The sequence below is a fragment of the Urocitellus parryii genome, chromosome 3, assembly GCF_045843805.1.
Source record: "Urocitellus parryii isolate mUroPar1 chromosome 3, mUroPar1.hap1, whole genome shotgun sequence".
In the NCBI taxonomy this organism is placed as follows: domain Eukaryota; kingdom Metazoa; phylum Chordata; class Mammalia; order Rodentia; family Sciuridae; genus Urocitellus; species Urocitellus parryii.
The window spans coordinates 200,848,389-200,870,102 of record NC_135533.1 but is presented as its reverse complement, the minus strand read 5'-3'; the positions used below and the strand labels follow the sequence as shown (position 1 = coordinate 200,870,102).

The 21,714-nt window shown below is 41.6% G+C and overlaps 1 protein-coding gene across 4 annotated transcripts in view; it reads right to left on the bottom strand.

The window, feature by feature from the left end:
- The window catches only part of Lars2 (leucyl-tRNA synthetase 2, mitochondrial), a 139,642-nt gene that overhangs the window by 39,408 nt on the left and 78,520 nt on the right, over positions 1-21,714 (bottom strand). For 3 of the 4 annotated variants that reach the window (XM_077796292.1, XM_026389918.2, XM_077796293.1), the window contains 5 exons: positions 14,178-14,282; positions 11,036-11,151; positions 7,742-8,025; positions 4,966-5,064; positions 2,051-2,188 (listed from right to left, as the gene is read on the bottom strand). In XM_077796292.1, the coding sequence (XP_077652418.1) occupies positions 2,051-2,188; positions 4,966-5,064; positions 7,742-8,025; positions 11,036-11,151; positions 14,178-14,282 (742 nt within the window). The remainder of the gene's footprint in view (positions 1-2,050; positions 2,189-4,965; positions 5,065-7,741; positions 8,026-11,035; positions 11,152-14,177; positions 14,283-21,714) is intronic. The other variant, XM_077796294.1, reaches the window with a different exon arrangement.

Below are 21,714 nucleotides of genomic sequence, written 5' to 3'. Positions count from 1 at the left end.
TGGGGATTGACCCCAGGGGCATTTTATCACTGAGCTATACATCTAGCACCTTCTATTTTTTATTTTGAGACAGGGTCTTGCTCAGTTGTTGAGGATCTAAGTTGATGAGGCTGGCCTTGAACTTGTGATTCTCTCTCCTCAGCCTCCAGGGTCATCAGGGTTGCACACGTGTGCCACCATGCCTGGCTCAGGTTTTAATAGCAACATATTTTTTTTTAATCCAACAAAAAGTAAAGAACATGTATGCTTTCATCCAAGATACCCCAGGGTTTGGACTTGACCCAACAGATAGGCTCCTCAATTCTTGCTAAGAATATAGCTAGAGAGAGTCACAGGCTGGACATGGTGGTACATGTCTATAATCCCAAGTACCTGGGAGGCTGAGGTAGGAGGATCAAAAGTTTGAAGGTAACCTGGGTAACCTAGTGAGACCCTGTCTTAAAATAAAGCATTAAAAGGGTTGTGGATGTAGCTTAGTGGTATAGCACCCCTGGGTTCAATTCCCAGTACTACAGAAAAAAAAAAGTTACTTTTTTTTTTTTTTTTGATAAAAATAATAGAAAAGTAGAGGACTATCTAAATAAATTGTGGCATACTATGCATAAATTTAAAAGAATGGGAGATCCGTATGTGCTGATTTGGAAAGACTACCAAGCTATATTGTTAAATCAAAAAGGCAAAAACCTATGTGTGACATATGTAACATTTAAAATGAGTGTATCAATGAAAGCATACAGGTGGAAATAAGGAAAATATTTTTCTGCATAAAATCAAATAAATTTAAAAGTTGAAGAAAGGGGTAAAGAGTGGCCTGCAGGGAGGGAGACACCAAGTTCAGTTCCTATGCAGGCAAAACTTTTCATCTTAGGCATGGATCATTTTTAAAAATTGTCATCATGGGTAATCTAGAATGGGAGATACTAGGACACCACCCCTCCACCACCTTTCTTTTCTGTAAGTAAAAAATATGCTAAAGGATGTTCCAGGATTTCTACTACTAGCAGCAAGGGAGACGAGAGAGTCTGATTATTGTTCTGATGAAAATCACCAACTAGGGAGGCTAAGGCAGGAAGATTACAAGTTTAAGGCCCACCTGGGCAACTAGTGCAAATCTGTCTCAAAATCAGAAGGGCTGGGGATGTAGCTCAGTGCTCACCTAGCATGCATGAAGCCCCGGGTTCAATCCCAGTACTCTGAAAAAAACCAAACCAAACCAAAAAGAACAACACCGACTCTCAAAAAATGTTGGGCCAGGAAAGCAATACAGAATGTGTGAAATACGATTCTACACAGTTCAAATGTGGAAAAACCAAACAGTATCTGTTGTTTAACTATATATACAGTAGGGATAAGTTTACAAAGAAAAATCAAGAAAATAAATAAAAAATGCAGGGTGTTACCTGGAGGAAGAGCGGTGGGTGTGGGAAGAGTGCTAATGGGACTGGAAAGGAGTGCCCAGGTTAGATTCTACTTCTTACACAGAGCCATGGGACATGGATGTTAATATAATTTTTTCAATTATATGATATACTATACACATATGATGTATTTCATGGGGAAAAAGTACACACTGATGTCTTGTGAATATGAAGAAGTTTATAGGCCAATGGGAAAGGTTTTATCAGTGGTTTACAATGTGATTCTCTATTTTCCACTCCAATAATACACTTATCAGCGTGGCAATATTAAGGCAGGATTCAGCCAAGCTTAGAAACAGAGCTTGTACCGAGGCCTCAGATGATAAACATGACCTCATATGAGATCCTAGAAAAGGCCATGGACCATCTGGCCCATTTCTCTCTGCCTCACAAGTAAAAATCTCAAATTACCTAACTCACTTAAGCAGAGATGCACTGAAGGCTAGATTCATGTGAGCACTCAGTGCACACACCGGAACTCTTAAGCAATATGGATAATCGCACTTCAAACTGTTAAGGCTAAATGGCCTCTGGAGTACACTTGAAAAACAATATTTTTCTGCCACATACATTGACCTTGCTTCAGACACCTGCTTCAAGTTGCTCTTTGTAGAATGAGTATAAATGCTTACCTGTGTTTGACCATTTTTTGATCATGACAAAAATGACTGAGGAATCTTGCGTAGAACAAGTGCATGACGGCATGTTCCTTCCCTCCAATGTACAGATCCACAGGCATCCAGTAATTGGCTAGTGTTGTGCTAAAAGGGCTGGAAGAAAGAGAAATGGGCATTTAAAAAACCTGCTCACCACACTGCACAAATTAAACAGAACGTCGTAATTTGCATATGCCCTGAGATGAATCACGGCAGGAAAAACCAGAGATTTTCTTTTAAGAATAAGAGAAAAGCTTATGTAATAAAGGGAGGAAAAATCAGATCAGTGCTAACTTAGAAAACTTACAATAACAGCTATGGAAGACATTAGTGACAAATATTTTAAAAATGCAATTTTCATACAAAATGGGAATAAGAGAAAAACATATCAGCAAAAAAAGGCATCTCAGTACAATGCACGTTTAAATATCTAGATTTATTTCAGTTTTTATTATGATTAGACAATGGAGATTTCTGAGTTCTTACCAATAGAGGGCAATGTGGCATTTACGATGCAGACTGACATGCAGCTACTAAATGTTCATTTTAAAACAGAAATTCAACCTTATTTTTTAAAGTAGCTTTAAAATAGTCAGAAAGAGCCTGTGCATGGCTTACTGAATGCAATGAAGACTACTTAGGATAAGTAGTCAATAGCTCAATAACACTCTCACCTACCATGTGCCATTACAGCACAGACACTGAAAGACAGGCTTCCTCAGACTCTTGGCCCTGGTGGACATGGGGAGAGGAGAAACTCCATTTCCCTCTGTTCTGCAGGGATCCTTGGGAAAGAGAGGCACTGGCCCCTCTCTTGAGGTCAGCCAATCAAGTGGCCCTTTGCCTTTTGAAGATGTGTGCTCCATGGTTTCAGATATTTGTGAATTCTCTCCCCTCATCTCTAGGTACTTTCTCTGCAGGGAGGTGGTGGCTCCAGCTCAGGCAGGTGGAAGTCTGGCCAACCAGTGCACGTTTGCATCTTAGTGTAGGTTAGTCTCTCACCTCCCGTTACTGTGCCAGCATTTGGTAAATTAAAAAATAATAATACATAATTTTTTCCTTTGTGAAAAATGATTCCCTACAGAAATCCAACTGCTGATCCAGGTGAGGGGAAAGAAGGGAAAGCGAAGGATGGTATTTAGTTCAAAAACTAGTTTGGGAAGAATTAAGGTGTGAAATGACAAAAATAGCTGTAGAGAGGATTTATGATCCACCCAGGAAGCCATCCCAGTGGGAGCTCAAGCCAGAGGCTGCAGAAAGCAACAGCAGGGGGGGAAATGAAGTGCACTGCACTCTTCACCAAAGAGGGGCTCTGAAGGCCCAGGATGAAGGCCAGGTACCAGTCGAGGATCCCTCTTATAATTTAGTCTCTGCCATCTGTAAAGGTGGGAAGGTGAAGAGCCTGCCTCCTTGCATTCCGAGCCAGATGTTACCAAATGAGATGCCTTCCAGGGGGAAGGCCTAGGAGAGGAGCCCTTCTGTGGGTTAGATGGGGCCACCCTGGTGACTCACAGCCTCAGGAGTCACTGTGACCTTTCTACCTTCGCGGGGGATTATTGACTTTGGATCCCACTCATTTCTGAAATGAACTCAAATGACAGAATCATAATTCTGCAGGTCAGGATGATAGTGGGGGAGGACAGGAGCATCCATCTCTCCAGAAGTATAGTATTTTACAACCAATAAGGGGGCATTTTTATATGTAGAGTTTAGGGTTCCAGAATATTTCTACCATGGACAAGAGCAATCTGACAAGGTCCTTTTAAGCAGAGTATTTGCGTTTTTTCCTGAGCTCTGGAATAGTTCAGCTCCCAATCTTTTTTTTTTTTTTTTTTTTGCCTAGTTACCAAATGCTCTTTCCCTTCATATTTTTTTTTTATTTTCGCTTTTTTCTTTTCTTCCTTCCTTCTTCCTTCCTTCCCTCCCTCCCTTCCTTTCTTTTGGCAAAGAAACATAAATATAACTGAAGAATCATATAGTATTGAAAGGTTAATCAAGAAGAACAATGGTGTCCAGTCCCAATGTCCCCACCCAGGTATGTCCCTTAGCTGCTTTTAATTCTTAGCTGTTTCTTCTGGCAATTATTTAAAAAAAAAAAAAAAAAACATGTTTATACTTTTCACTGATTTGCCAACTTGGGGAATTATCTAGTGACTATATGTGATAACAGGAGATGCTGCTTAGCTCTTTCACACTCCTCACCCCACCCTCCCTATATAGTCACATCATTATTTCTAGTTAAATACATAGCACAGCACTCTTACCATCATAGAAATGCAATGTCCTGCAAGGCAAGCATCACGAGAGCGCTACCTTTTGTTTTTGGACTTTTATTTGTCTTGTATTTGAGATTTACTTGGCTGTGTAAAATCTTATTTAATAGTTCAACACACTCTAAGAGAGACTGTTTGAGTTTTGATACTAGCGATGGAACCCAGGGCCTCATACATGCCAAGCAAGTGCTCAACCGCTGAGCAGCATCTTCCAGTTCAAGAGAGCCTGCTTTTAGGAGCACAGCTGACCAACAGCGTTGGCTGCAGAACCTTCAGTCACTCTGGTGTTCATGCCAGCCCTTGCTCTCCCAGCTGCTCCCAAGGGCAAGAGGGAGGCACTAGGGCAAAACCACTTCTGCCTGCCTGGGACTCCGAGATGAACTTCCCAGCAGCTTTGATGCTCTCAAGGCTGCACTGTGGTCTTCCCCTTATCTCTCCTTCTGCTCCTCCTTGGCACCTGTCACCTGCATGGCAGCTAAGGGCTCTCCTTGCTTACCCTGCTCCTCTCTCTCTGGCCTGCATAGGTGTCTCTCCAAGCAAACCTCTTGCGAAGCTAACCTCATCTTGGAGGACCATTTCTTGCTGGAGGACCCAGGCTGACCAGAGCAGGGGCATTACCTGTGAGCATTCTGAGGGTCTGTGTATCGGAAGTAGTACCAAGCAGAGTCGACAAAGGTATCCATGGTGTCTGTCTCTCTTTTGGCTGCCCCCTGGCATCTAAGAAATAAATGAGGTTCATCGGTTGGTTTCTTTTTAAATTTTAATGCAGTCTTCCACCAGCATTTGAGAAAGTCATGACAATGAGTATGAATATAAAATGGCATAAGAATAATGCCACATCATAAAAAGACAATTCAGAGAAGGTTCTCTTTTTGGATTGTACAGTACATGATGTTTTGAAGGAATTTATAGAATAAAAATTTCAATCTTCCACAATTAAAAGCCTTATTCTCCACTTCTCTTGAATTTAACCCGGTACAAAAATCTCATCACTTGAAAGGACAAGATGGGATTGTCTCTTTTGTGCATTACCTTCTATTTCAGGCATGTCAAGACTGCCTTCAGCCACCACCTACTTTATGATGCTTCTGAAGCAAATCAATGCACGAAGAGAAATTGAAAACCAAAAGAAGTGAGATGTGCTGAAAAATGAACTTGAGATTTTTTTTCTATTTCTGCTCCAGGGTGAAAGATGCAGAAATCCACCTGGACAATCTAAGGAGATATATTACCTTGGAAAGCCTAAGGGCAGTGCTGGCTGGAGCCCAGTGGTACCAGTTTGTGGGAATCAATTACCAGTATATCTTCTCAGCTCTGTGACAAGTGACTTTGAGTTGGTCACTTGAAATTAGCTCTGGTGGGAGTATGATACCACAGAAATTGGCAAACACCTTAAATCAGAAGCCCCTGGCAGTGAGCTGGCTGCTACACATTTGTAAGGATACCACTGCCTACTGTGGGTTCCTTACTGTAAGCTGAAGAGAGCCCTGGTGTTGGAGACAGAGAATGAAGTGAGATCCTTGGAGTGTAAAGGGTTGAAAAGAAAATGCAGCCCTGACCTAGGAATGGAGGAGCCTGGGGAGTACCAAGGCCTACAAGGGCCATATGCTACACTAATTCTTAAGATTCCAAGACTATGGGACTAAAAAGAGAGCCAGGTGCCAGAAGCCACTCCCTCTAGGAAACTGAGAGGAGGTGCCGTTGGTCAAGCCATGCACAAGAGGGGACTTTGGGGCTCTGGCAGGGAAGCCCATGGTCACTGCTTAACAAAGAGGGTGTGCTATTTTCCTCCTGGAGTCCACATTTGTTTTTGGTACCTGGATTGAACTCCAGGGTGCTTAACCCTTTTCTTTTTCCTTTTCTTTTAGTTGTCAATGGATCTTTTCCTTATTTATATGTGGTGCTGAGGATCGAACCCAGGGCCTCACACATGCCAAGCAAGCGCTCTACCACTGGGCCACGATTCCAGTCTCCCCCAGCCCTTTTTATATTTTATTTTGAGACAGGGTCTCACTAAGTTGCTTAGGGCCTCACTAACTTGCTGAGGCTGGCTCTGAACTCACAACCTTCCTTCCTCAGCCTCCTGAGCCGCCGGGATTACAGATATGTGACGCGCACCTGGCTTGGAGTCTACATTTCTAGCCTAAGGTGGCCTGTGGCTTCTTATGTTCCTCCCTACCAGCTCCATTTCAAATTTCAGAACCACCTGGGTGAGGCCCCAGAGGACAACTGTCAGGCTTCACCTACAAAACGCCCGCTAGGTGCCTCTGTGTAGCCTCACCTGTGTTCATTCTGGTCCTCAGAATGGCCCTTGGAGGAGGTTACTCTAATTCCTGAGGAGGGAACTGAAGCTGTGGCAAGTCAGGTGACTTTCCTGAGGCCAAACAGCAAGTTCAGACACGGAGCCAGTACTTGAATCCATTACTGACTAATTCCTCAGCCTGAGCCTTTCACCTGCACCATGTGGCCACTTGATTGCCACCAGGAACTCAGCACTCCTCTGGCAGAAGACTAAACTATTTTAAAACCTCCCCATCACAATCTAGGAGCAAAGAAAAATGGTTTCTCCACAGAAGGAAGAGGAAAACACTGGAGCTTGATGTCTGTGACTTATTTGTTTAATCGGCTGATTCGGCAACATCAAAATCACACTTGAGACATCCCTGTGAACTGACAGAACAACAATCCACTTCCAGAAATGGAGAGGGGAAATCAGAGCTGCTTCAGGGCCTTAGAGAACACTGGTGGCTTCGCCCCTGCTCTGCCACTGCTGATAAGATCTCCACTGTCACAGCACTGAAAGGAAACCACAGACACGAGAGAACACATCCTCTCGGAATATGAAATGGAAGACAGTGGCCTTTTACCAAATATGATGAAAACTTGTGCTTTTCCACTCCCTGGATCAGATGTTTCTAGAAAAGATCTGAAATGTCATGGCTGCTTCCAGAGGCTCAGAGGAGCCGGGTGTGGTGGTGCATGCCTGTAATCCCAGCAGCTCAGGAGGCTGAGGCAGGAGGATCATGAGTTCTAAGCCAGCCCCAGCAAAAGTGAGGCACTAAGCAACTCAGTGAGACCCTGTCTCTAAATAAAATGCAAAATAGGACTGGGGATGTGGCTCAGTGGTCGAGTGCCCCTGAGTTCAGTCCCCAGTACCCAAAAGAAAAAAAAAAAAAAACTCAGAGGAGAGGGGAAGGCACCCGTCACAGTGACTGAGCCAGATTCCAGACCCTTCTCTCAAGGGTCCCAAAAGACCTGTGGCATTCCTTCCAGGCAGTGGAAGTCATGGGAAAAGAGAGCTGAGTTAGCACCAGGAGAGAGGAAGGGGGTTTGAGGCATTTTCAGGGTGCTGGGGTCACAGGCTCAGTCGCTGCTGCAGGAAGTGGCTCCTTACCGTGGGCAGGAGCAGTTCACCCACTCCGAAGCTGCTGCTAGTGGGGAGCCTCCTTTGCCGGTGAAAGATGTGATGTTGGGCAAGGTCACGGGCAAGTCCTCCAGGGGCACAGGCACTGGGCCACAGGCTACACAGTGGACAATGGGGATTGGTGTGCCCCAGTACCGCTGCCGTGAGATCAGCCAGTCTTTCAGTTTGTCACTTGTCACATCTCCACCCACTCTCTTCCCTCGGGCTTTCTGAGTCAGGGCTAGGAAGGCATCCTGCCGGGTCATACCTGTGAACTGAGAGGCAAAGGAGAAATGGCTGATCTTCTCTGCGTAAGACAAGGTACCACCCCCACACTGCCACCCCATACTGCTGTGTTTACGTGTGGCTCTCCCAAGGGATCGATCGGTTCTATGCAGGGTCGCATTTGGACTCTCTTGAGCTCCAAGTGCTTTTGCCTTGTGGGTCCCTTCCTCCTTAAGATAATATCAAAAATTATATTTTATGACTGTTTTGATATAAAGACAAGTATAATTTTTGACACTAAAAAATTCATTTTTTTCTCTTTAAATTTTAAAAGAACTTAAAAACCCTCTAAAAGTACTATGGGCCTGGGCACTATGTATCCTGTCTATATCCAGTTGGTAAGTTAGCCCTGGTTCTGTGGCTCTCCTTATTCTAGAACCCTGTGATACCTATAGGGATAATCAAATATCAGCATTTTGCTGCCAGTGAAGAATTGCATGATATGTATTTTTAATGACCTGTCCCCTGTTAGAGGAAAAGATATCCAGAGAAGGAATTATAAAGGCAATATTATAAAGACAATCCGCGTACCATGCCTTAAAGACACAGACCACACCTTTTATATTTAAATGCTCCCATTTCACAGAGAGCAGGGCTGAACAGGAATAGTACAAAGAGAAATTCTCTTTTTACTGATCCTTTTCAGAGAGCCAAATTAATTGTACAAAATGAGCCAGTGGGATTTGTGAACAACCAGACTGTTGCCCTGGAATTGGTTCAGTGAAGGCATAAGGTGTACCTACTATGTGTTGGGCTTATGCTAGGCCTTGGCACAAAGATAAATACCGTCTGTCTATGTTCTCAAGGAGCTCATAGTCATGAGACACAAAGAGTAAGAAAATACAGCCATGTTGACCAAGAGCAGTGATTTTCTTCAGCAGTCTGATGTGTTGTCTAAAGTACCTGCGCCTGGGGACAGTCCCTAACTAAGCTCCATCCTCCTGTTACCATATAGTTATGATGCACTTTTAAAAGCTTTCTTGAAAGTCTATCTCTCCACACACCACTATCTTTATGATCCAGAAGGTCAAGGAGGAAATGGCTTTTGACCATCCATTCTCTTTCTATTCATTGGAGAAATTCCTCTATCCCAGCTATTTAGCCTAGAGCCAGGAGAGGATTCAACAGGCCATCTGAAGCTATGTGAAAGAAGCCAAGGAGTATAACTAACACTCACGAGTCTATATTAAGGAGTGGATATTTCTCTGGGCAGTGAAGCCTCATTTTGGCCATGGATATCCTCTCTCGTGCCCTAACGTAGAGCGTTAGCCCAGGTCCCTTACAACTCCTTAGCTGGCTCTGTTCCACCTCCAGGGGGCCCGCTCAATAAGGTCTAAATAAAGGTTCACGATCTTAGAGTGTGAGTCATGTCTGGAGATGCAATTTATGAAGTGAAGATACAAATATGAGGTCAGAAAATGCTGTCACTCCTTATAAAGGAAAAAGAAAAACCTGGTCACAATTCTCTTATTTATAGAAAAATAAAACATCTGATAGACAGTGGTCCCAAACCTGTAAAAGCTGAATCTTTAGGTCTAATTGGATCAGGATCACCCTGGGTGGGGCCAGTAAGCAGCACCTCCCCAGTGATTCAGAGACATGACCAGATGTGGAATCACTATGTTAGGCCAGTAGTTCCCAGATTCTGCTTCACAGAAGAATCATTTGGGGATCTCTGAACACTCTTGATGTCCAATTCACACCCTCATCATCAATAGTCATTACATCAGAATCTCTGGGGTGGGACCTAAGTATTTTAGACCTAAGTATTTCAGGTGTCTCTAGTGTGCAGTCTAGTTTAATGCAGAGTGCTCTAAGCCAGTACTCTGTAACTTTAGTGTGCATAAAAATCACACAAAGGTCTTACTTGACTAGGGTGGGGTCCAAGTATCCACATTTCTAACAAGTAATGCCAATGATAATGGGCCAGGGACCAGCCTTTGAGTAACAAAGTTCCAAGCTGGTAATTTTAAAAATATAGTCCCTGGACCACCAGCAGCAGCAGCACCTGCAGAATGGCTGGAAATGCAAGTTCCTGGCTGGGTGGGACCAGGCAACCTGCATTTTAACAAGGCCAGCAGGTGATGCTGAGACTCACTATTTGTGTTAAGCAGCTTTTCATGCTATGACCAAAATAATTAATAGAGGAGGGAAAGTTCATTTTGGCTCATGGCTCCAGAGACCCAGCTCATGGTGAGTGCTGCTTCATTCACAGCAGCCAGGAAGTAGAGAGAGGGAGAGGAAGGGGCTGAGGACAAGATGAACCTTTCCAGGGTACACTACCAGTGACCTACCTCTTCTAGCCACGTCCCACCTGTCTGAAGTTACCACCTAGTCAACCCACTTAAATTAGGATGGATCGATTTGGTTACTGCTCCCATAACCTAATCATTTCACCTCTGAATTTCCTGTATTAACATAGGAGCTTTCAGGGGACTCCTCATATCCAAACCATAATAGTGCTGCTCTAAGCCATTTCCTACTCCCCCCATCCCTCACCCTACTTCTTCCATCACTTTCTGGTTTGATTTGGCACAAAGGCTGGACTCAAATCCTGCCAGATGTACCATCGTCAAGTGCTGCTGTCTAATGTTGGCAAGAGATAACCTTGACCAAATGACTGTGATTCTCAACTTCTCTGTTCATTTTTATAAATGAGTTAAACTTTGGCTGGAAACAAAGTTAATAACCTGGAGACAACAGAAATGTTCTTCAGGAAGAAGAATCAAGTTTAGTCACCTCTTTCAAGAACTAGATTCCCATGATGGTACACTATTCTAGGGTTGGGTTGGATTCAGAGCTTACAAACTTCTAGATCTTGATGAAGAATAAGTGTTTTGTTTTCATAGAGAAACAAGGGTATAAGACTGTTAGTTAGTTGCAAGGATAATTGAAAGGGCAGATTATAATTTGCATCTGAAGGAAAAATGTCTCACGGAACTCATATCAAGGTCAGGATTTTAGAAGAAGGTCCACAGGTACATGCCATGGGGCACCAACCTCAGCAGAGTTGCTCAGTCTCTCTGTGCCATCTGGCAAAGTTTCAATGACTGCAGAGTAGGCCAGGCCTAGGGCTTGGGCTAAGCTGGTGTCCTCCAAGCTGGTGCTGGGAATTCCTATTCAGAGGGGGAGAAAAAGAACACCTTTTTTGTAAGCACCCAAATCACAAAATAATTGATGGCTTCAACACCTGGATTTAGCTTCTTAAAGGAGACGATCTCATTTAATTTAGAAGTCGTAAAATTGCATCAGATTCACTGGGAGAATGGAACACACTCTAATACCCTAATACGATCAGTTTACCATGTTAGTTTTATTTTCCTTTGCTTAGTTTCTTTTTAAAAAATAATGTACATCTTAAAATATACATTATTATTATTATTTTTTGGTCAATGAAACATGACATGAGCATTTAGGGAAACCTTTTCTTCAAATTCCCTCAGTGACAAAGGATACTGAGTTTTTTGTTGGTAAGTACAGCTGACTTCTTCAGCATTTCCTAGAACCCCACAAAAATCCACTCAGGAAGCTGAAAGCTGTGTTTTGTTCCTGAAGGCAATAGTACATTCTGAATGCATTTTTTCACCCACATACATCCTTGAGGAAACAAGTTGAGCATAAAGAATTCACTCAGCAGAGGGGCCCAAGGCCTGCTGCTTTGCTGAACAGGTTTTCCCAGTTATTGATTCTGCAGGCATAGATTTGCTCAACCTCTGTACTGCTGGCATTATGGACTCTAATGTGGGGGCTGTTCTGTCCATTCTGGGATGGTGAGTAGCTTCCCTGGCTCTTACTAGTAGCACTGGTAGCTGGGACAGTCTACCAAAGTACCAAAGGTCTCCTGATGGCAGAGCCCCTGGTTGAGAACCCCTGCTATAGAGCTATCTGTTGAAACTGCTGCCATATTTGTGGATTCAATATTTTATGTTGAAAAGTGAGGGTAATGAGCAGAAGGCTGAGTAAGATCTTGGAACATCTTCTCCAGAACATTGTCCTAGAAGGGTGATTTAATGATTGGGAGACAAGTTGGAAGGAATGATTTTTTTTCATGATTCTCCTTGGAATCATAGAAGGCTCTGTGATAGGATGCAAAATTCTGTGTTGTTCCAGATGGGATTATGACAGAAAGCACCTAAGAAAGTGAATAATGTTGGGTGACCTGAAGGGCTAAAATAAATGGTAAGCAATAAATATTATCAAAAAGTGTTCATGGGCCCGATGTGGTGGTGTATTTCTGTCATTCCAGCTACCTCGGAGGCTGAGGCAGGAGGATTGAAAATTTGAAACCAGCCTTGGCAACTTAGCAATATCCAGTTTTAAAACAAAAAAAAAGGGCTGGGGATGTAGCTCACTGGCAGACAACCTCTGGGTTCAACCCCAATTTATTTATTTATAAATAAATTAAAGTATTCATGGTCAAGGAAGGAAACAAGTCATTTACTACATTCTAATGTGTACGAGTAGGAGTTAGAAGGATTGATGTTCGAAAGGAGACACTGTGGGGGATAGGAAGGGGATAGGAAGGGGAGCAGAATACAACAGACACTAGTATGACAGTATGTAAAAACGTGGATGTGTAACCGATGTGATTCTGCAATATGTGTACGGGGTAAAAATGGGAGTTCATAATCCACTTGAATCAAATGTATGAAATATGATATGTCAAAAGCTTTGTAATGTTTTGAACAACTAATAATAAAAAAAAGAAAAAATAAGAAAAAAAAAAAGGAAAGGAGACACTGTGACCACAAAACTTATTTGGCCATATAAAGAATGATCTGGGACCCGGTGTTGGTTCTATGAAATTCAGTAGAATGTGAATTGCTTGCAACAGTGCAGGTGAGATGGCAAAAATATCACTTATCTCTTATTTATTTTTGCTTCTGTCTTTCTTAGAGGGCAAGAAGCAATAATTTAGAAAATGATAATTACGTAACTGTGGGAAATCAGGACAATAGGAAAAACAATTTTCCATGCACATCTAAAAAAAAAAAATCTATTTTTTTTTCTTTAGAGCTCCCCACATTGTATCAAGTGATCTAACTCAAAATACCCAAAAAAACAAACAAGAAAATGCCAAATAGTCATATTCACAAGAGCTTCCTTTAATATTTGTCCTGGCTGGTCATATTATGAATTTTTAGATTATAAAATGCTTCAGGTAATGGAGGTATTTCCTTGACCAACGCACACTTTCTAGGCTCAAGTGGTCAGAAGAGGATGACCCGGATGGCTTAGTATTGCTTTTCTGGTTTGATGTCCCTTCAAACCACTTCATCAAAAACCCACCTGGGCATTATAGGGGGGAAATGTGATTTTAATAAGAAACACTATTTCTTCTGCTAGGAAAACAGAGGGAAATAACTGTCTCTGAAGGTTTTGGCATTTTGGAGACTGGCTGGAATCTACTGTGGAAGAGAGATGCGCAGCCTGCCCTAAAGAAAGATGATTTTGGACAGAGCTGTCTTTAGATTCCTGTCCTTTGCTCATTCCCAGACTTCCTGTTACATGGTGATAGTTTAGAACACTCACGAATGAGTAAGGCTGCCAAGGACATCCAATTTACAGTTCTAAATATGCCTCCAATTTTGCTGCTGTTTCACAATTCTTTCTTGAATAGCTCAAGTTCACCTCCTCCACAAAGCCTTCACCAAAAGCCCAGCCCACGTTGATCATGTGTGCTTGGAACCCCCATCTCATCACCTGCTGACGATTCTACCAGTTTTGAATTGGATTTCCATCTGAGTTGTATTGTTCTTTGCATCATATGCCTAAGTCTCACCAACTAACTCTTGATCCATGGGCCAGACATTTTTTATTATTTCAATAGCAACTGGCCAGTTGTGATATACTTATGTTTTTAAAATATAGTTTCTTACATAAAGAATGATTAAATGAAAAAGTAAGGGGCTGGGGATGTAGCTCATGGTAGAGCACACATATACATGTATATGCCTAGCATGCAAGAGGCCCTGGCTTCAGTTCTAGCACTGCCAAAAAAAAGCAGGAAAAAAAAGAAAAAGTACTCATTTTATGAAGAGTCTTGGACTTGACAGCTCTTTCAAGTAACAGCAATAGGCAAGTACCTTGATCTTAAACCTGTGAAATATATTATTATGATGACATTTTAATAGCTGCTTACCTATTTTTGAATCCAGAGAGCCTTCAAAGTTAGCTCGGGCCGCAATCACGACAGGGACCTCCTGCTGGGTGAGCATGTTGACAGCTGTGATGGTAGTGAGGCAATCTGAAAATGAGAACACTGTGCGCTAGTCAACTGTGACACCAACCACCTGAATCTCAGAGGAGGCATGTGAGAGAAGCAAGCAAGAGCTCTTCTGTGCTTGGTACTAATTGTTAAAGAACGTGTCCTTTGAAGGGTATTCATAGATACTTCACATGAGTGGAAAACCAAAAGATTAAACAAGCTCATGAGAAATGTTCCTCCTGCTCCTAAGGAAAGCAGCGACAGCATCTGGTTTCCAGATGGTGGAGTAAAGACGTTCTCACTCCTGTCTTTTCCCTCTGAAAAACTACCTCCATCGTACAGAATAAACACAAAATCTATCTCTAATGAAAGCAGGAGACACCTGAAACCCCAGACAATAACACATGAAGATGGTCACGAATAAGGTAGAGAGAATGGCTGAGAAGAAAGGGGGAGAGGCTTCCAGAAATGCTAAGGCAAAATAGCTCCTTGCTAGTACTCTTTTCTTAGAAGACACGGGAGGATGAAGAAAAAGAGCAGACACAGGACCCAAGAAACAGAGACGTTCATAGCATGAAGACAGAGGGAAGGGCTTAGAAGGACAGATGTACAGCAGTGGCCTGGAGAGGGACCAGGTTAGGTCTAAACAGGACCCAGAGCCCTGGGACACATCTTCAGGAAGACAAGGGAATCAATAAGTTATACGGAAGGTTGTATTACACAGAAAACTGTATTGAGAGGAGTTCAAGTGGTGTCAGGAAGACTCAGCCAGAAATTCAAAAACCACAAAGCAAATGGGGGAAAAAAAAAGGGACATTATGAATATCAGGAAAAACAGAAAGAAGGAAAATGCAATCATAATATAGTTGGCTCAGTTGTGAATGATTTATGTGGTCTAATAGAACATTTAATTTAGATTTATTCAAACCTTGTATCATTTTAAATGAAGCTTATTACAACTCCCACAACAGGGAGACAAGCCATATAAGCTTACGTCTTTACTGACGATGTGTAGGTTTAGAAGCATAAAGACCTAAATAAAGTCCCAAAGGAAGAAGGGATGAGAAATGGTAAACAAATAATGGATGGGTTCAGCTGAGTTTATTTAACAACATAACCAATTAGCAGCAGTTATAATTGATGGATACTACGACTTTCACTTTTAAGACTTCATGTAGTTCAAAGATATAAACCTCCAAACTAAAATAAGCCAAAAACTAGGTGCAATCCCAGTGAGTTGGGAGGCTGAGGCAGGAGGATTGCAAGATTGAGACTAGCCTTGGCAACTTTACTCAGACCATGCTCAAAATGAAAAATAAAAAGGACTGGGGATGTAGCTCAGTGATAGTTTCTGGCTTTAATCCCCAGTATCCCACCGCAACCTCCCCGCAAAAAAAAAAACAAAAAAACCCCCAAAACAACAACAACAACAACAACAACAAAAAAAAAAAACAAAAAAAACCACACCCCACCAGTCCAGGAATAAGGATTTATATTTGAAAGAGGTAAAGATAGATTCTGTAGGCATCAAGACCACTTTTAATTCTTTCGCTTTGCATGTCAGGAAGCATGGGATATAGTGGACATAGTGACATGTGACCTAAACCGGTTCCGAAGAGGAGGTCCCAGCAGTGATGGTAAAGATGAGATGGGGGTGAGGCACCTGCTGGTCAGTACTGACTCATTTCTCAAAGTGGAGACTCCTATTTCTGATTACCTGTCATCCCTTCTCAAAGATGAGATGTATATTGGCAACTTGTGCCATTATGATAAAATGTTATTAGGAAGCTGGGGGGTAAGAGTAAAAGTACCTAAGTAACACCTAGAATTGGTACAGGAGAAGTGTGTTATTCAGATATGGAGACCGATGCAGAGAAGAGTGTGGGACACAGTCTACCTGTATCTGCCCCCTCTTCTGGGTCAGCAATAGAATATATAGTTGGACTTGAGGCTGCACAGCAATGGCTGCAGTGGCCCACCTCTTTTGCAATGAGCTGTGGCCATTTGGGTATGTGCAGAAGTAACTTCTGGGTCATGCCGTCAAAGGAAAGGGCATGTCCTTCTTCTCATCAAGTTAGGTCCCTGCCTACTTCCTGGAAAGAGGAGGTGTAGAGCACCTTGGAAAACCCTTGAAGGGCAGAGAAGATGACAGAAAGAGCGCTGGGCTGATCACCTCACCCAGTGGACTTGTCAAACTCACTCCAGCTTCATGTGAGCAAGGAAGAAACTCCTGTTTCTCTAGGACTATGTCATAGTCGCAAACTTACATCCTGAGTAACATACACCTAAAATCATTAGAAGTGGCTGAGGAGTCAACTCATGAGGAGTTGACTATTATTGCTGTGGTTATAATTTATATACATATTACTTGGAATTTTGCGGGGTGGGGGTTTCTGGGGTTTGAACCCTGGGGTGCTTTACACTGAGTTATATCTCCAACCCTTTTTAAGACAGGGTCTTCCTAAGTTGTTGAGGCTGGTCTCAAACTTGCTATTTTCCTGCCTTAGTCTCCTGAGTCAATGAAATTATAGGCATGCACCACTGTGCCTGCTCAGTTTATATCACTTGGATTTTAAAAAACACTGTTTTTCTAAAAAAGAGATGAAAATTAAAGTAATTTTGAAATATTGTCATTTTATATCTGAGAAATGAGCAAAAACTTTTAAAAGGGTAACACCCATCTGTAAAGTTGAAGTTCCTATTTCTCTGGATTCAACATTACAAACTGATAAAGCCTTTTAGAAACCAATACATGCATGTGAAGAGAACTAGACAAATGTTCACAACTTTGGATAATAACAAAAAAATCCCATTCTTAAGGAAAATTCTAAAAAAGCAAAGAGCTATGAGGACACAAATGATCACATCAGCTATCTTATGATAGTCCCAGACATTAAAAAAGTCAAAGGTTTAATAGGGAAGATTTAGAATATTATGCTACATGGATTAACAGGTATTATATATGGATTAAAAAATAATTGTGAAGCCTACATAAAACCAAAGAAACAGTTTCTGATAGAATACTAAGTGAAGACCAGAAAATAAAGAGGGGGAAGCAGTCTGATTTCTAAGATATGTGTGGGAATATAAAAAGTAAGATGACTACACACAAAAGCGTTAAGCCGGACCCCAACCTCATGCCATTGGGATTAAAGACCTAATGTAAGATCAAAAATTACAATTCATCAGGCTGGGGATATAGCTGAGTTGGTATCGTGCTCACCTCGCAGGCACAACAAGGCCCTGGCTTCAATCCCCAGCACCACCAAAAATAAATAAATAATAAACAAACAAACAAATAAATAAAGTAAGTAAGTAAAACTACAATTCTTCAAAGAAAGCATACGTATAAAATCATTTTTTAGCTTTAAAATCCAAAGCAAAAAAATCAATAAGAGAAAAAAATATATAAATTGGATTTCATTAAACTTTTGTGCTTCCAAGGGCACCATCAAGAAAATGAAATGACAACTCCATTACTGGAGAACATTTTTGAAAGTTACATATCTGATAAGGGACTATGTCTAGAATATGTAAAGAATTATTGAAAGGTGTCAAATCTGAAAAGACATTTCTTTAAAGAGGACATATAAATGGCCAATTAATAAATGAAAGGATTCCTGATGATACTAGCCATCAAGGAAATGCAAACCCAAACCACAATGAGACAGCACTTGACACCTACTAGGATGATCATAATCAAAAACACAGATGACAGCAAATGTTGGCAAGGGTATGGGGGAACTGGAATGCTCACACACAGCTGGTGTTTGAAGCTGCTTTGGAAACAGTCTTGGAGTTCCTCAAATAGTTCCTAAATGACCCCGCAATTCCACTCCCAGGTATATACTCAAGGAAATAAAAATACATGTCCACACAAAAATCTGTATGACTGTTCACAGCAGTATTATTCATAAAGGTAAAAAAAGTGGAAATAACCCAAATGTCCATCAATTAATGGGTGATTAAATAAAATGAGGTATAGCCATATGCTGTAGTATCCATATTGGAAATAAGAAAAAGAATGAGCCTGGTGTGGTGGCACATGCCTGTAATCCCAGCAATTGGGGAGGCTGATGCAGGAGGATTGCAAATTTGAGACCAGCCTCAGTAACTTAGCGAGGCCCTAAGCAACTTAGTGATACCCTGTCTCAAAAAAAAAAAAAAAAAAAAAAAAAAAAAAGGCTGGGGATGTGGCTCAGTGCTAAAGCACCCCCTGGGTTAAAATCCCCAGTGAACACCCGCCCACCAATAAAGAAAGAAAGAATAAAGCACATTCTACACATGGAAGAACCCTAAAAACATTATCATAAACGAAAAGAAGTCAGACATAGAGGAGAAATGTCATATGATTCCACTTACATGAAATGTCCCAAATAGGCAAATAAATGGAGACAGAAAGCCTAGGACTGAGATTAGGAAGGAATGAGGGTGTGTGACTGCTAAAAGGATATGGAATTTCTTCTGAGGATGATGAAAACGTTCTAAAATTGATTGTGGTGATGGTTGTACAACTCTGTGCCTATTCTAAAAACCACTGAATTATATCAACTGAATATTGAGTGGATGACTTGTATGTTTGTTAATTTTATTTAAATAAGCTTGTTATAAGGGAAATTTTATTTTATTTTATTTTTTTATTTTTTAGTTTTTGGTGGACACAACACCTTTATTTTATTTTTATGTGGTGCTGAGGATCGAACTCAGAGCCCCATGCATGCCAGGAGAGCGCGCTAACGCTTGAGCCACATCCCCAGCCCGGGAAATTTTTAATATGCTAAAAAACGTAGAGAATTGCATTAAAGGGTTGGATTTTTCCATTCCATATTAAAGTAGTTATGCCAGTTTTTCAATTAGGGGAAAAAATTAGTCTTTAAACCTAAATATTTAAATAGGTTTGCACTGAATGTACAACATCAACTTGCATTCTGTACCTGTCAAAATTTATTTCTTATAAAAGAAACTAAAATCTGAAATTCCTGACTAGGTCTTGTGTTCTCCACATTTCTCCTAAATCTTGTGCTGGTAACATGAAGCAGGAATTTAAGAGAGTCATGGAGAAACCCAAAGAACCATCTCACAGAGCAGTGAAAAAACAGTTGAATGTTTTAGAAATCACAAAGGAAACATTCCAGGCCCAGAGGTGCCCTCTGCTCTCAGGGTGCCCTCTGTGAAGAAGGCAGGTTTCTCCTGCCCTTGGGAGAAAACAGACACATGATTTTCATCTGGTGTTCACCAGAGCAGTGTTCATGCAACCACTTCTCAGGGATGCTCTGTGGCAATGGGGCTCTGTGGCTCAGTGAAGGTGACAAGCGTCACAGAAGACCTCCTCCCTTGGACATTCACAGTGCATAACAGCACATCAAAGGTTTCAAGTCAGGAGCAAAAAGACCTGAATATTTTGGTTTATTCCAGATTTCTGGAGCACAGAAGCTTTTCCCTCTATAGAACATCTATTAACATGTGCTGAAAGAATATGCCAGAAAAAGTGGATAAAAACCAAACCACTGGGGCTGGAGTTGTGACTCAGTGGTAGAACGCTTGCCTAGCAAGTGAGAGGCACAGGGTTTGATCCTTAGCATCACATATCAATAAATGAAATAAAGGTCCATTGACAACTAAAACAACAACAACAACAACAAAAACCCAAACAAAACTATTGCCCTGAGAATATGGATCTGTTTCTCATCCCTTTGTGCCACCCCCCAGGCTGAGATTATGGAGACAGGGCAAATGATAGTGAACAATAAATTATTTAATGTTCTAGGGGCTTCCTAGGGAGGTTCTTGCTCTCCAATATATTGATAACAGCAGGGTTCTGAGTTACCCTTTAGGGAGACCTCATTTACCCTTTGGAGGAAAACAAAACAAAACAAAAAGCACCATGTAGACAGTCTGTGAGTCAGAGCTGAAATGTGTGACTCCCAGAGCCCCAGGGTCTGGACAGAAATGATTACCGGAGAAGACAGAACAGCTTCTAGAGCTCTGATGACAATTCCCTATTGATGTTTTTTTCTGGTGACTACACAGTCAGAGTTGACATCTTAAGACTCAAGTCAGAGGTGGTCCACCAAGAAGGAGGCAATGTCAGTGACTGTAGAAATAAACTAAATTCTAAGAACTCTAGGGAAACAGGGTATGTAATTCCTCTCTTAAAGGAATCTGTTGCCAAATTTGCTAAGCAGAAAACTATACATTTACTCAATAACATTTGACAACCCATCAGCCAGGCCAGCAATAAGGGAATTTCCCAGGATGCTCCACCCTTGCTGCCTTCCAAACACTTCTCAGAGCTGGTCCCTCCTTTCCCTTCTGACTCTTGGGGCTCCGTGGTCTTCACCACCTCTTCCCATCACTAATGGGATAAGCTGGTCTGCCTGCTTCCACCCTGCCACTTTAGCATCACCATGTCCACGAGTGTCACCCTCCTCCTCACAGCCCCTCAGGGCTCCTTCTCTTCCCAAAGACCCTCCAAGACCACCATGCCTGACGGCCCCATCACTTGCTCTGTGAGAACGCTAAACTCACACGTTATGTTATGTGACCCTCCTTAGGTCATAAGGATTGATCTGGGACCCATATTTGGTCATCTTGGTGCAAACCAAGAGATAATATGTAGAAACCCATCCAACAACAGCAGGAACTGATATTTGAGAATTTAAACTCCTGCGGTGATAAGTTCAAAACAACTGTGTGCTACTATGACCCTCAGTGGTCAGTGCTTTAACACTAATCACCCTTAAAACCTGACATTCAAGGAAAAAACAAGCCAACCAGTAATACTAAGTGACTGCAGTGATACAACATTCATGATTAAAAAGTAATCCTAAAGGCCAGAGGAGGCTAAGTCCTTATTCCTAGGGTCATTTAATTTACCTTTTGGGAAAACTGCATTATATTAGATGCTCCACACTGGCTTTAGGTGACTAGAGAGTCACATGACAAAATCCAGGGTCTTGCTGTGCAAATTAATCTAAAGACTCTGAATAAATTGACATCTGCAAAAAGAATATTTCCACTCTGAAAATTAGAACTGGAAAGATTTAGTGCCAAGTATAATGTTCCATTTGGAATGATTTCAGAGACAATTAAAAATAGGGAAAAATCAGCTTATGAGCCATGCCAAATGAGACACTACACTTGGCACTAAATTTACCAAAATGGAACAGCCAGGCCAGTCAGGTGTGCCAATGCCCAAGTGGTCATGAAAACACTGTTCTGTGCATATATTAAAGTGATTCCTCAATGTTTTTACATATGGAAATGTTTTTAATTTATAATGTCTTTCATCTCAGGAACTCCATCTTCTATAATTTATTAGCCCATTAATCTCCTATTAAAATTACCTCATTTTAATTTGCATCCCCAAATGAACCATAAGAAAAAATGTAAGGACTAGACATTTATAGTTTTGTTTTTCAATTCTGGATATTATTCAACCATCATAGCCCTCAAGGAAGCTCGAATTGCT